The sequence below is a fragment of the Nannobrachium achirus genome (assembly GCF_963921795.1).
Source record: "Nannobrachium achirus genome assembly, chromosome: 1".
NCBI lineage: Eukaryota > Metazoa > Chordata > Actinopteri > Myctophiformes > Myctophidae > Nannobrachium > Nannobrachium achirus.
Window position 1 is genome coordinate 21,348,858 of NC_137810.1, and position 12,652 is coordinate 21,361,509.

At 42.9% G+C, this 12,652-nt stretch overlaps 1 protein-coding gene across 1 annotated transcript in view; it reads left to right on the plus strand.

Annotated features, from left to right (window-relative positions):
• Window positions 1-12,652, plus strand: part of mcf2l2 (MCF.2 cell line derived transforming sequence-like 2) — a gene marked incomplete at both ends in the record, with an annotated part of 142,994 nt that overhangs the window by 94,421 nt on the left and 35,921 nt on the right. Inside the window, 3 exons of the mRNA XM_080732614.1 lie at window positions 5,720-5,786; window positions 8,241-8,356; window positions 11,297-11,366. Of these exons, the coding sequence (XP_080588740.1) occupies window positions 5,720-5,786; window positions 8,241-8,356; window positions 11,297-11,366 (253 nt within the window). The remainder of the gene's footprint in view (window positions 1-5,719; window positions 5,787-8,240; window positions 8,357-11,296; window positions 11,367-12,652) is intronic.

Here is a 12,652-nt window from a genome sequence, read left to right on the forward strand (position 1 = left end):
GCCTCCCTGGAGATCACTAGCACTATACAGCCCGGTCCTATAGGTGGCGGTATGCACATAGTGTCATCAACTATGCGACATTGCTGATGGTGGTCGCCAATAAATTCAGGCACGAAAGCTGGTGTAACAATTCAATGACGCGCGACAGCGCAGTGTGGTTACCAGTGTTGCGGTCTTGGGTCGAGCGACGTTCCCTGATCTACAAGCTCACAATGCCTCGCATCCGCGACGCTTTGTGAGCTTGTAGATCTGCTATTTTCCAGGGGCAGAAACGTGCAGAATGATGAGCCAGTAATAAACGTGCAGAATGATGAGCGAGTATCTGTGTCAGACCTCAGACGTCCAGCGTAGCACACGTTATTATTTTTATTATTTAATATATATAATCAACGTAGCCTACAATTGAAACGCTTTCACAAGCCACAGTGTGGCTTAATATTCACATTAATGGCACGTCAAGCAGGCATAGCAGTGCCAAGGAATCTATAACATCGAAACAAAAGTCAGGGATATAGGTTATTTTCGGTTTGTTTTCATGGTTTAACTTGTAGGCTAGTGCTTTCTCTTTCTGCTTTTCTTTCCCGACGGGCGACAGCAGGAGTATAGCTGCTACGCATCATGCACACGCATGCATGCACGCACGCACCAATCTCTTTCCCCCCTGCTGTAAATCTGATCCTAGAGCAGCATTATCATCTCACAGTTACAGCCATACTTCATGTCGCTGCCTCGCGGCTAATAACGGACCTGAATCTGATCCTAGGTCAGCCTAAACAGCACAGCAGTGACAGCACACAACTACACGCATTGATTGATTGATTGCTTGCTTTACGGTTTGCATAAAAAGCAAAAAGTACACACACGTCTCACACACACAGTACGGGTCCTCTCGGGTTAAACACATGATGATTACAGACCCGTGTTCCGAATGTTTTAACGGAGCGGTGGTTCTGGCCGTTCCGTCTCACTTTCACCCTGCCCTGCGCTCAGTGCGCTGGTGCGAGACAATAAATAACTGTTCGCCAATTGTTACTTCTCTCAATTGGAAGTACATGACACCAGTCCAGCGCACCGCAGTAGTAGGCTAACTGGTGATATAAAAAAATAATTTTAGAAGACAGCCCTACAAGCAAGCAATCTCTCTGTGAGACGAAGTCGCTGATCCCATGGCCATGTCGACAACTGTTACCCAGTGTTTATTTGTGCCGACGCCTGACTCGTCGACATTATATGAGGTCACGTTCAACATCAATACCGTTTTTGAGGCCGGTTGCTTCACACTGCGGCTCACCGGTCTCGAGGTCGCACAATGCAGTCTCGAGACTACCTCTTGAGGTGGTTTCGAGGCTATCCGTTTCTGAGGAAAACCGCACGCTTCACACTGTCAAAACCGGTTTAAACATCTGTCAAGTAGCCTCGAGACCGGTCCCGAGACCGCAGTGTGAATCCGCCCAAAACACTCAACTAGAAGCAGTGCTCTTCCGAGCACAGGTCTCCACCAGGCAAACTTTGGAAGCTAATATTAGCCAATCAGGATGGCATATGAAATATCAGACGGATCGGACTTGATCACATGACTATAGAGATACTGTGTACCGATTTGCGTGATTTTTGGATAAAATCTCAAGGAGTAATATCCAAAAATGTGTTTTACATAAGTCGGCCCAAAGGTGGCGCTATAAAAGGCTTATGTGAAAAATGCAGGGCAAAGGTTTATCCTTAGCTTCTAGGGAGTGTGCTTGCAAAGTTTGAAACTGATCGGTGGAGTTATAGGTAAAACCACAAATCGGCCTGTTATAGCGCCACCATGAGGCTGATTTAAAAAAAAATAAGTGGCATTTCTTCCTCGGCCTAGTGGGAACGTGTGTGCGCGATTTCATGATAATCGCACTTTGCGTTTGTGATTTGAGGCATTTTGTTCAAAACGGCTCGATCCTACAAACTTTGGAAGACAATCTTAGCCAATCAGGATGGAATATGCAAAATCGGACAGATCCGTGTTGATCACATGACTGTCGAGATACTGCCTACCGATTTGTATGATTTTTGGACAAAATCTGTAAGAGTAGTGGACAGAAATGTGTTTTGCGAACATCGGCCACTAGGTGGCGCTAGAAAAGGCCCATTTAAAAAATTTAGGGCAGAGGTTCTAGATTGGCATCCAGGGAATGTGTGTGCTCACTTTGGCAGCGATCGGGCCAACGGCGACTGAGATTAGGTGCTCACAAACTGCGAGGACGGACGGACGGACGGACGGACGGACGGACGGACGGACGGACGGACGGACGGACGCACGGACGCACGCACGGACGGAGGGGAAAACATACTCTCCCCCATGCCTTCGGCTGGTGGAGACAATAACAATGCCAAAATGGATGATCAGGCTGTTGTTATTGACTTATCCCATGCCTTTGACACATTAAAGCTCTGTCAGCAGCTTAATAACTTGGCTGACATGTCTGCCAGACACCCTCTCTGGCTCATTGTTAGGAGCTATCTGACTGACCGAGAGCAACCGGTGCGGTGGGGATACTGTGTCCGATCCCTGTGTAATATCAGTAGGTGTCCCCCAGTGGGGGCTATTGTCCCCACAGCTCTTTGTCATCTGTATATCAACAGCCTGGATTCACGCCTGCCTCCCTCTGTTATCCCTGTGAAATATTTAGATTGCATGCACAGAGCTCCTGATGGGGTCTGACTCTACCTGGCCTGACCCAGAAGGCCTTGGATTCTGTGGAAGAATGAGGACAGGAGTTTTCACTGCCTATGAATGGAGCTAAGAACGTGGATATGGTAATTAGTGCCAGGGGAGAGAGGACGGTATCCCCTCTGCTCCATCTCCAATAATATCTGGACAATGAATAAATAGAGTCTACACCTTCAAACTGCTCAGGGCCCAGATATCAGCTCAGCCGACCTGTCATGGGATGCCCCACATCAATTATATGATCTCAAAGACACGGCCAAAGATCTACTACCTTTAGTGTTGCCAAAAGAGCAGGGCTCCCATGTGATGTTTTAAAACAAATTCATTTGACGTTTATTCGCCCAATTTTGGAGTATGTCAGCCCTGTTTGGGGTGGGCTGACAAAAGGCCTCTCCGAGGAGCTGGAGAGGGTACAAAAACTATCCTGCAGGATTATCAGCATTCCCTCTTCGTCTCGTCCGTGACAGAGTGGACGGCGTGATGAGGTCACCCTGTGCACCCTCGCCAACATCCTCAATGACAGTTAATTCCCCCTGTATGGCGTTCTGCCTGCAGCCCCCACTTCCACTTACAGTAGCTGCTTCATCGCCACAGGGAACGCATAGTGAACGTGAGCAAAGACATGAACTTTCTTTCCTTTCACATGCTCTTGAATTGTTTGACAGTTTTATCATTGTCTTTTTATTTAGGGTTCATGTTTACCGTTGGCTCATCTGCTAACGATGTCTTTATGGTGTTATGCTGTTGGAACTTGAACATACAGTATGTAAGGTTTTAATGATGATTTATGATGGTGTTTTTTTTTTGAGCGGTGGTCACACCGTCTCCTCAGAATGACTTTGTCCTTTCCTATGTTACCATACTCTGTAGCATGAGCTGCAATACCGCTGGTGTCCAAGTGGCGCTGTTGCGTCACACACGTGCGCGCGCACACGTGCACGCACACACATGCGCACACACGTGCACACACACACGACCCTGAAATGAACTGCTACACACACACACACGCACCACCGCTCAAAAATGATTTTAAATGATGTATCCTGCCAATTCACGAATTAATTCGAAATAATGTTATTATGAATAATACATTTATTTGGTTTGGCAATGTATGGATCTGCTTTTTTGGTACTCTAAGCATGTAACACGTGCAATAAAAAGACAACATATCATGAACACAACAGGGAGAACACTATAGGAGGTCTTCTGAATCCACTATACTATAGTACATTAAAGCAGATCCAAAGTAAACATGTCGTAGCTGGGGTGGTGGTGGGTGACGTTACACCAGAGCAAACAGTGAACTGTGCAATGCAAATCTCCCTGTTTACTGTAAATGACTCTAGACTATTAGTGAAGTATGTGTTTTTTTAACAGACATTTGGAACTGAGGCAGACCAATAGGCGGCCGCTAACAACAGCAGTTTTTCATCATGCAATGATATTCTTTCTTTCTCACTTCCTATGGTTGAAGTGTGACACTGTGACTCAGTGTGATATCCTGGTTTCTTCACTTTTGTCTCATGGTGCCATACAGACATAACTACAACTTGACAAAACTAGCAATAATAATAAAAAAAACAATGGCCCTCTCAGCATTTATCTCAGCATTTATCAATTTGACGTGAGCATGGCTGTAGATGAGCGTAGATGATCAAATCTCACATTGAGTTTCAACTCATATAGGTAAATGTCTTCCAGTGTGGGCTTGTGGTGCAGAAAGGTCTTGAGAATGTGATAGATTTAAACATATGCAGCCACATATTCACTTAAACACATGTCCAAATATTATATTTCTCACAAGCGTAGTAGCGTACATTGACATTCTTTCATAAATCTCACATGAATCCTGTCGTGAGATGATTCCTTTTTCTGTGCCATTGGCCCTCATTTAGATTGATAAATGAGTGCCAATGGCACAATTCATCTAAATGGCTCACAGACCCTCTCAGTGGTGTTATAATTGATAGGCCACTACGGTTATTCAAAATCAATAATCAACCTTTCCACATTGCTGTTGTTATATTGTGTCCAATAGGACAACTATTACATCAATCATATCTGATTCTGTATGCTGAGATACAGCTCCTTACACCCTTTAGTGGGTGCAACCCAACAAGCACGTTGCAGAGAGTGACACTGACGTGTGTGTGTGTGTGTGTGTGTGTGTGTGTGTGTGTGTGTGTGTGTGTGTGTGCGTGTGTGTGTGTGTGCGTGCGTGCGTGCGTGCGTGCGTGCGTGCGTGCGTGCGTGCGTCCTTTCTGTGGTTGGGTAGGGAGGGGTGTGATGGAGGCCATAGCACTGGGAAAGAAGCTGTTCCTCAATGTATTGGATTGTATTGTCTGACCTATTTGCCAGAAGGCAGTGGTTCAAACAAGTAGTGGTCAGGGTGTGTGACGTCCCTGATAATGCTGCTAGCCGTCTTCCTCAGTCGACTGGTGAAGATGGTGTTCAGGTTTGGGAACTCCATTTTGATGTCTTGACCACACAATGCTGGTGGTCCTTTGCTTGGGTGGGGGTGCGGGGGTGCAGCTGGCATACCACACAGTGGTCTCACAATAGTGCGCCTGTAAAAATGTAGCAGACGTTTTTGATGTTACATTAACCCGCTAAAAGTGGGCCAATAGCAGAAACCCTTTTGTCATAAAATGGTCAGAATATATCTTTTCACCTTTGACTTTAGCGTTTAGCCCCAAATAATTGACTGTGAACCAACCTTAGTAGAAGATGTAGATTTCTTACATGGCAGGCACCAGCAGCATTATGGCTGTACAGTATACTGATGATGAGGTCCTCACTCAATCATTTCGAGCATCATACCCACAAGACAGATTTCTTGTGTATGAAAGTGGATGCTGATTTATTAGTCTGTTTGCAAAATGGATCCAGTGGACGCTTGCCCTCTCAATTAAGTACAATCATGCTGAATGATATAATTGGTCATATTCATTGTTATTCTTCCACAGAACCTTTCCTAACTCCACCCCTGGTTTCTTTCCTCTGTCTTTCCAGACACATCATGACGGAGCTGATTGAAACGGAACGGCTGTATGTGGAGGAGTTGCAGAGCATCATGGAGGTGAAGTATATCTGCTGGCTGTTGTTATCTATAGAAATAAGACTCAACCTATGACCTCTCTTACTTTCACCATGCATCATCATTCATCACTATTATTATATTATAAAGAAGGACAGAACTCGCACAGGACGGAATTCATTTGCTTGCAGTTGGTTGTTTAAGTTGGACAAGATGTGGACAAAATATTGGATATAACTGACGTCTGACATCATAGATGTCTTTTGTTATAGACCACATGAGACTCACACAATATGTCCATATATGGGCATTCCAAGCTATGGGCTTACTATTGATGACATCAGGGATCTCCATATATGGGCAGGTCAGCCATAGACATTGAGGCATTTGTAAATGAATTATGTCTTGGCCATATATGGAGCGTCCATATATGGGCATTGCCAAATATGGGTCAACAATGTGACGTCACAACAGGTCAGCTATAGACTTTGAGCCGTTCCCTACCTACTGACTCACTCACTGACGGTCAGGATCTGCCGGGTTTGATAGAAAATTCTCCCTACGGTCGCAATTATTATTATTATTATTATTTTATTATTATTATGTTGTTCTTCTGCTACTGAAGAGCAAATGATTAACTTTCCTACAATAATGCAGTAGGCTAACACAAGCCTGTTTATGATCCTGGAAGCCAGCCAGGTAACCAAAGGTTCATAATGACTGGCCATATAATAAGGACATATATCTTTTCTCATCTGAGATATGTGTTTACTTTGTACTGTACAGTATGTGTTTACATGTGAGGAGTGCACCAATAGCCTCTCCTAACTGCCTTTTGTGTTCTTTGCAGAACCAAATACTACATGGGCACATAGTCATTGACACACCAACAATACCATACCAGTAAAGCAGTTATTCTATACGAAGCCAATGGCAATGTGTCATATATAGCAGTTGCAGCAGAACCAGTACTGAGGACCCTTTACTCCTTTTATAAGTGCTGTTAAGAGAGTCAGCTAAGGCGTGCTTGTGTGGGGGGAGAAAAACAATAACAACATGGATAGATACCTTTATTATCCCAAGGGGGAAATTCAGTTGTCCAGTTGTAGCACAGCAGTATATAGTTATTTACAAAGTTACAGAGAAGTAGGAAAAGATAGATAAGAGTAAAAAACAAGAGCAGTACAGTACCAAAAAAGAGAAGGTGCATCAATAGAGGGGGCAAATTAAATATAAGTATATATACATAAAGTGTCTTACAAAAAAGAGACCAAAGCAGTCAATGCTAGTTAGTGCAACAAGTATCTCACTGTCATTGTTAAACAAGACAAATACTCAGAAACTACCAACACAACCTAATAGTGCAATGTCGAAAAACAGTGCGAAAAAAACAACAGAAACAGCTCAGAGCAGAAGAAACTAGGCAGCGTGTCACCGCAAGACGCACATGAGCACTCTCCCTGGAAGGTCCTTAGAGGTCAAAGTCAGTACAGCAATAGTTCCAACCTAATAGTGCAAAGTAAAAAAAAAAAAAACAGTGCGAAAAAACAAAACAAAAAACAGCTCAGAGAAGAAGAAACTCCATGGAATCATGGTGGGGCTCTGTGTGGTTTTCAGATGTCATATTTTACGACTGCTGGGTTTTAGCATGGGGAAATTCTTAATGGGAATAGGCTCTAGTCCAAGCCACAGTACCACTGTTGGCGAATCCCTGACATTAATAGGCCTATTGATTTCCATTCATTAGTCGGAACATTGCATCTCGCAAATTACAAATCATCTCTGCATCTCACATCACCATACAATCTAATTCCTCATAATATGAACTTAATTTGAACCCAATATTCCTGGTGGGTTGAATACGCACACCAATTTGCTATTGGATTATGAGGCCACACAAAGGTTTAACTGACTTAGCACACCTGCTAAACACATGAATTTTGAACGTATTGATCACAGGAAATGGAGTAGTGCACCATCAGTGTATATTACTCTATAATTCATGCTTATTGCCTACAGGTTCCTGTCTTTTTCACACCGCGTCTATTGAGTTTAGATAACAGAGAGTAGGGCTGCAGACAGTTTTCAAGACCCACACCAGGCATTGGAATGATTAGTGAGACTCTTTTGCTGTCTGGCTGTTTTATTTATGACTAAGTCTGGTATGTGCCTTCTTTTTCAATTCACTGTCCCACATTTTAAGCCCCTCGTGCTCTATCATCTCTCCGCCTGTTTTCTTCACCCTGCGCTTTTCCTCTGCCCCGCTCTCCTACCCCTCTCCTGCTGTCTGTCTCTGACACCTGATTTATACTTCATCATGCAAGGGGCGTCGTGGACTGAAACTAGCCAATCTATATGTTCGCAACGCGTCCATGATGCCGTTATACGACAAAGCATAAATTAGGCATTATTCCCCTCTCCCTTTTGGCTGTTTTTCTATCTTGCGCCGTGCCGCCCCCCCTGCACTTATCTCACCCTCCTCCTCCCTCTCCCCAGGGTTATTTTGCAGAGCTGGATAACTCGGAGCTCAGCCATCTCATCCCACCCTCGCTGGAGAACAAGAGGGACGTGCTGTTTGGAAACCTGCCAGAGATCTACGAGTTCCACAATAAGTATGAGACCTGCCATGTACTATTAATGAAGTTGATGTCAGATTTATAGAACAGACAAGACGGGGTCTCAGGCATTCGAATTTCCCCCAGGGTTAAAGATTCAGCTGCAAGAGTTTCATGTCGCAACATGACCTTCTGACTTTTGCAGACAGAAATGAATGATCTGTATGAAGGAATGCATTGAAGTCTTATCATTTTTCCCCAATGATCCTTAACTAATGCCCGAGGACTTCTCTGAACAAGATCAGAGGAGTGCTGCTGATTATAATTCTCCAGCGTCATCAATCTTATCCTTTCAGGAACGACCATGTCAGTGATCTTTCCGTGACATTTTTCCTTTTTCTTCTTGGGAATTTTATTGAAATGAAAATGTCATCAAAAACTAGTGCTTTGGCCATTATAATAAAAATATAATATAATAAAAATAAGTGATTGCTTTTGCATATTTTTCTATTTTTTCAATGTCATTATGTGCAGCTGATAACACACATTATCACAATTCCTATCTCCATTGAAAATGCCCTGAACATCTTCTCTTCTCACTGCTCAATGTCGTACGATGTTTTGAGCTTGTACATCTGCTGTCTTCGGTGCAGCAGCACACCATCGTAAGACAGCATACAAATTAGCCAAGTGGTCAACAGTAAAGGCGGTGACCTAAACCCGTGTGAAAGTAACAATGTGGGGCAGCAGTGTTGTAAGGTCCTCGGTTCAATCTGTGGGACATTTACTTAAGTATTTCCAATTTCTAATACTTCTGCTTCTACTCCACTGTATCTCAGATCCAAATATTGTACTTTTACTCCACCACTACAATTATTTGAAAACTTTATTTACTATTTACTTTGTAGATTATTATTACAAAACACACATTAACCACTTCAGCCCGATATACATTTCAGCCATTTGAAAAAAGCCGATCTACAAGCTTGTAGATCTGCTATTTTCAAAAGATGTTTGTACATTTGAAAACTTACAATGGGACATTCTGCGAGTACTTCTACTTTTGGTACTTTAAGTACATTTTGATCCAAATACTTTCATACTTTTACTTGTAACAGAGTATGTCTACATTGCAGTATTGATAGCCTATTTACCCAAGTAAAACATTTAGGTACTTTTTACACCACTGCTGAAAGCCTCAGTGCTGCCTGAGTGCCCCATGGGACCACACTCTGCTCCTAAATTGTTAGGAATGCCCCATGGGGATCACTACAAATAATTTGTGTACAGTATGTGTGTAACCACCCTTCCCACCCTTCCCACAGTAAGTAATCCTCTATCTCCCAGCTTGCCTGATTAGATAAGGGGTTAAAAAGTGTGTGTTCAAGAAGATGTAATAATGTTGCTATCCGTTTTCCAGTGGAGTGTCGAACTTCAGTATATCTACACCGTTTTTTATTTGGCATCAAAATGTACTTAAAGTACCAAAAGTAGAAAGTACTCGTTATGCAAAGTTTTCAATTTTTGTTTTTAAATGTATAAAATCCTTTGAAAATAGCAGATTCAAAAGCATATAAGTCTGAAGTGGTTTTGTATTAATAATCAAAATCTAAACTAAAGTTTTCAAATAATTGTAGTGGAGTAAAAAGTACAATATTTGTTTCTGAGACTGGTGGAATAGAAGTATGTAAAACTGGAAATACTTCAGTAAAGTAAAGGTGCCTCAACATTGTACTTAAGTACAGTACTTGAGTAAATGTTACTTTTCACCACTGCCCAATGCCTCCCTGTGTACTCGTACATTATGGCTGGGGATGTACACTTGTACTGTACATCAAGCTGCCTGATGCTACAGAAACAGGAGATAACTAGGCCCCTGCCCTATGGGCCTCATGGGAACTGTTCCCAAGGTTACTTACTGCACTAACTTACTGCTGCAATAACAGCAGCATTGACTGTTTTTGAAAAATTGAAATTCTTTGTACATTCTACTCTGAATACTCAAGTTATTAGTACGCATCATGTCACATTGTTAGCTTGACAGTCTGTTATTTTCAATGAGTGACACCCTATGAGGTTTTCTCTTGTTAGCACAGGAGGTGAGATGATAGGAATCCCAAAGGATAGTCTATCAATTATTCAGGTCTATAGACGGCAATGAGAAAATAAGCTGAAGTTGCTTGTCTTTGGAACCATCACAGTGACCAGGCTGGTTATACTATTGCTGTACTGCCTCTAGAAAAATCACCAGTCAATCTATCAATCTCTAGACCTAAACCTCCACTTCATAGTAGCAACTGGGGAGAGATCCCCATAGACACATCATACATAATGCAGTACATTGTTTTGTACAGCGTCATCATACATTATACAGTGCAGCGTATCAGCTTTATATCTCCAAGGCTAGTGTGTTGTCATATTTCCAAGGCAACAGCCTCCTATAAGCATTGTCCTGTAGGTATATTGCATGCAGGTCCTGACGGCAACATACGATATATAGCACATCATCTCTACATAGTTCCCAGTCCTGTGATAGAAAACTATTGTCCTGTAGGTACAATGCATGTAGGTCATGTATCAAGGCTGCCTTACGATCACAGTTCATAGCTGGTGTAAGGTTACCGCGCACACGTGTGTGTGTGTGTGTATGCGCGTGCATGCCTGCTCATGTGTGTTTTCCGTTGTGATCCTCAATGGTCACATACATACACAAATGGCACATACACGTATTCTCACACGTGCAGATACTTACTTGTGCGCACACATATCAACGTGCCACGTGCATTCAGCCTAGTTTTAGAAGGATCTTGAGCCCTGACAATAGAATCACTCAAAGCAGTGGAAATGAACGAGCACACTGAGACATCACATGTGTCAATGAGCTGCCCCCCCCCCCAACAGTAGTCTTCTCTTGACTGATTGCATTGGTTTATATGAAAATGTGTGGAGAGTTGTCTTAAATTAATATTGTTGTTTCTATTTCATTTGCACCCACAGAACATTTTTGAAGGAGTTGGAGAATTGTGCAGAGAAACCGGAGCTGGTGGGCACCTGCTTCCTGAAGAGGGTGAGAGCACACTGTGAATGTACTAAGGCAATAAGCCACTAGAGGTCACAGTTTACTGTGTTTTTTATAATGTCGTATAAAGCCGCAGCCGAGTTTCTCCGACCTTCTCACGCATTAGAAAATAAAAAGGTAAATTGACAGCTTATGTGGCTTATTGCTTTTCTAAAACGGCTACTAATATGGCAACATGACAATCATAGAGACATCCCAATTAAAACAGTTCTTAATAATAATTCACTACGAGGGGCACGGTGGTGTAGTTGATTCCTGCTGGGGACGCTGGGGGCATGTTCTCTCCTCTGCGTCATCAGTGCCCATCCTAGGTGGGGTTGGCAAAAGGGCCTTTTCTGTGTGGAGTTTGCATGTTCTCCCCATGTCTCCCAGGGTAAGTACCCTCACAAAAACATGTAGTAATCCTGGTCTTCCTTCCACGTGCTACGATCGGAGAAACTCCCCCCTGTCAGGTGAAAAGAAGCGACTTGGACTCCTCATGCATAGAAGGAAGCATGAGGCAGAGGGGGTGTAGCGACCAGGATTATATTATTCACTACAAGAACAACGTCTATATGAAAGTAGTTCCCTGCTTGCTGAGAACAAACCAGGAAGAGCAACTTCCTGAGAGACTAGTGCCACTCCAATTTACAATTACAATTAGGCATTTAGCAGACCTTCTTAATCCAGAGCCACTTACAGTAAGCAGTTTACACTCCCTGCCTGTTTACTGAGCCAGTCCATTGAGATGGCTGTGTGCTATAGATGTCAACTTTTCCAAAAACAAACACTTAGTGAAACAAAACTTAATTGTTAGCTCAGTCTCATTTGTAACTGCAGATATTCAATAGAAATTCATAATTCTTTAAAGCCAGATCTAGCTTCTGCATCTGTGAACTTCATGGGTAAAAGCCTAGCTGCTTAGCATAGAGACCGAGACTCCAGCACAGATGATTTGCGAGGGATGGGGAGTGCTTGTTTTCCTTACATGACCTGCCCGAAGCCCATTCAGTCACTCCGTCCTACACAGGTGGTGCTTAGAAGCCCTGGGCTTGTAAGGAAAACAAGCGCTCCCCTTACCTCATTCAGCTACAGATACAAAGGATCACTGTAGAAACAAATAACGTACCTGTGATTGATATAAGCTGATCTAAGGAGAAGATTATATTGTGTTTACCACGTCTACTAAACAGAAACCATTCAATGAGATTCAAGGAGTGGGACTATCCGTTTTTAGAAGTAAATTTAACTTAAAGAGCATACAATTTGCTGATAGAATGTCACTGAGGAGTTTA